Source organism: the organism of the source record quoted next, unplaced genomic scaffold (genome assembly GCF_019419815.1).
Source record: "Pyrus x bretschneideri cultivar Hongxiangsu unplaced genomic scaffold, Pyrus_bretschneideri_v1 Contig397, whole genome shotgun sequence".
NCBI lineage: Eukaryota > Viridiplantae > Streptophyta > Magnoliopsida > Rosales > Rosaceae > Pyrus > Pyrus x bretschneideri.
The window spans coordinates 1-2,208 of NW_025999720.1; the positions used below are offsets into that span (position 1 = coordinate 1).

General features: G+C 36.5%; 1 protein-coding gene across 1 annotated transcript; it reads left to right on the plus strand.

The window, feature by feature from the left end:
• On the plus strand, positions 1-1,917 carry LOC125468666 ((+)-neomenthol dehydrogenase-like). The gene is made up of 5 exons (XM_048564837.1): positions 1-92; positions 185-431; positions 557-625; positions 795-974; positions 1,341-1,917. Exons 1-5 carry the CDS (start codon positions 73-75, stop codon positions 1,716-1,718), a joined length of 894 nt encoding a protein of 297 aa, XP_048420794.1. The 5' UTR covers positions 1-72; the 3' UTR covers positions 1,719-1,917.
• Positions 1,918-2,208: the final 291 nt, after the last annotated feature.

Here is a 2,208-nt window from a genome sequence, read left to right on the forward strand (position 1 = left end):
AAAAATGATGGCATGAAACTTTGACAACCAGGAAAGAGCCAAGCGAAGGAACAAGCTCAAAGACAATCAACAATGGCAGAAGCAAGTAAAACGTAAGTGTCTAGTTTTCTTCATCCTTTAACCACATAAATAAAATCCCATTTTTTCTTATTTATCTGAAATCTGTTTTTCATATTTTGGTCAGGTATGCAGTTGTGACAGGGGCAAACAAAGGGGTTGGATTTGGAATTGTTAAGCAATTGGCTTCAAAGGGGGTCATAGTAGTGTTAACTGCAAGAGATGAGAAGAGGGGTCTTGAAGCTGTTGAGAAATTGAAAGATTTTGGGCTCTCTGAGCTTGTGGTTTTTCATCAGCTTGATGTTACAGATTCTGCTAGCATTGCTTCCCTTGCAGATTTTGTCAAAACCCAATTCGCGAAACTCGATATCTTGGTATGTAAATCTTGAAAATTAAGTTGGGGTTTCTTGCTTAGATCAGTAGAGATAATATTGCAATTCTGCTTCTTGTTTTAATTTAAGTTTGAAGTTGAAATGTTGGAACCTTTTTTACTGTGTAGGTAAACAATGCAGGAATCAATGGAAGCATGGTAGACCCTGAAAGTTTCAGGTCAGCTGTAAGTGGTAAGGTGAGATTCTATATATAAAGCAATCATATATATATATATGATTGATAAGAGTAATCGGTTTTCAGAACAGAATCCTTCTAAGAATTTCTCTCTTGTAACTTAGGAAAGTAATGATGCAAACTTCCCGAGAGTGTTCATTAACGTTCTTTTCTTGTATGCAATTATGCAGAAGCCAGAAGAAATCAATTTTAGTGAAATATCGACGACACCAAACTACGAGTTAGCAGAAGAATGCCTTAAAACAAACTACTATGGTGCCAAAAGTGTGACTGAAGCGCTTTTGCCCCTCCTCCAGCTATCGGATTCACCAAGAATCGTTAATGTTTCTTCCCTTCTTGCTAAGCTGACGGTATGAACAACTAATAAAATGTGATTTGTTTTTGGTATTTCAAACAAGATCAAGTTTCGACTAGTAGTTAATGTGGTTTTACCGTTTTAGAAGTTGAACTAAATGGTTTAGTCAATTTATCTGCGGAGAATTACACACTTTATAAGTCTTTTCCGTGCTTAATGAAGTATATTGGAGCTCTGGAATTACATTAGAACATTAGTTGAATGCCAGAGTAAACCAATTTTCCGGAAATGGCTCTGAACTGTGTTGATGAAATGTTTAATTATGAGCAATCCATGTATTTAGTTCTACATAGATAGCAAGATGCAATTTTTCTGTTTTTCGAATCAAATTAAAGCTCTCCCGTCTTTTGTGTTGCTTCAGAATTTTCCAAATGGAAGGGCCAAAGAGGTACTTAGTGATGCTGAGAGCATTACAGAAGAGAGAATAGAAGCTGTTTTGAGTGAGTTTTTGGAAGACTATAAACATGATTTGCTAGAAACCAAAGGCTGGTCTCACATCTTTCCAGCGTACAAAGTCTCGAAAGCAGCCTTGAATGCGTACACTAGGATTCTGGCCAAGAAGTATCTGAATTTCTGCATCAACTGTGGGAGCCCTGGGTTAGTAAAAACAGATATGAGCTTCAATCTTGGTGTCTTAACCATCGATGAAGGTGCTGAAAGCATCGTCAGGTTGGCGCTACTCCCCAATGGTGGTCCTACTGGCCTATACTTTGTCCGCAAAGAAAATATACCATTTTGAATACTTCTGTTTGTACGACCGTACTCGTTTCTTGCAGTATAAGTCAATGTGATTACTACAATTTGAGGTTTCAGGATGAACACTTCCTTCTCCGAGATGCTGAAGGGCATAAAGAAATCGATTAGAGTTGTTTCGATACAATGATAAATCTTGATTGGAGTTAAAATATAAGTTTGAGTCGTTTTTAGTTTCCAGGTTTTAGAATAGTTTGGGTATCCTAAACTATGAGTTTGCGGAAGAATACATACAAATAGTACGGTACCAATAAAGGGAATGAAGCACTTTCGCCACTCCTTCGGATAATTCTTTCAATACAAATAATGTTTTACTATAAATTCATCTAAATAAATAAAAGTGAATTCGAACTTGAGTGCAAACGGAGGAGAAGCTGACTAAACCTGGGTCTTCTATATATTACATTAATGTATAGTTACCAATTATAAACGCCTTTATGTCAATATTATATTTCATATACTGACGTCATATTGAC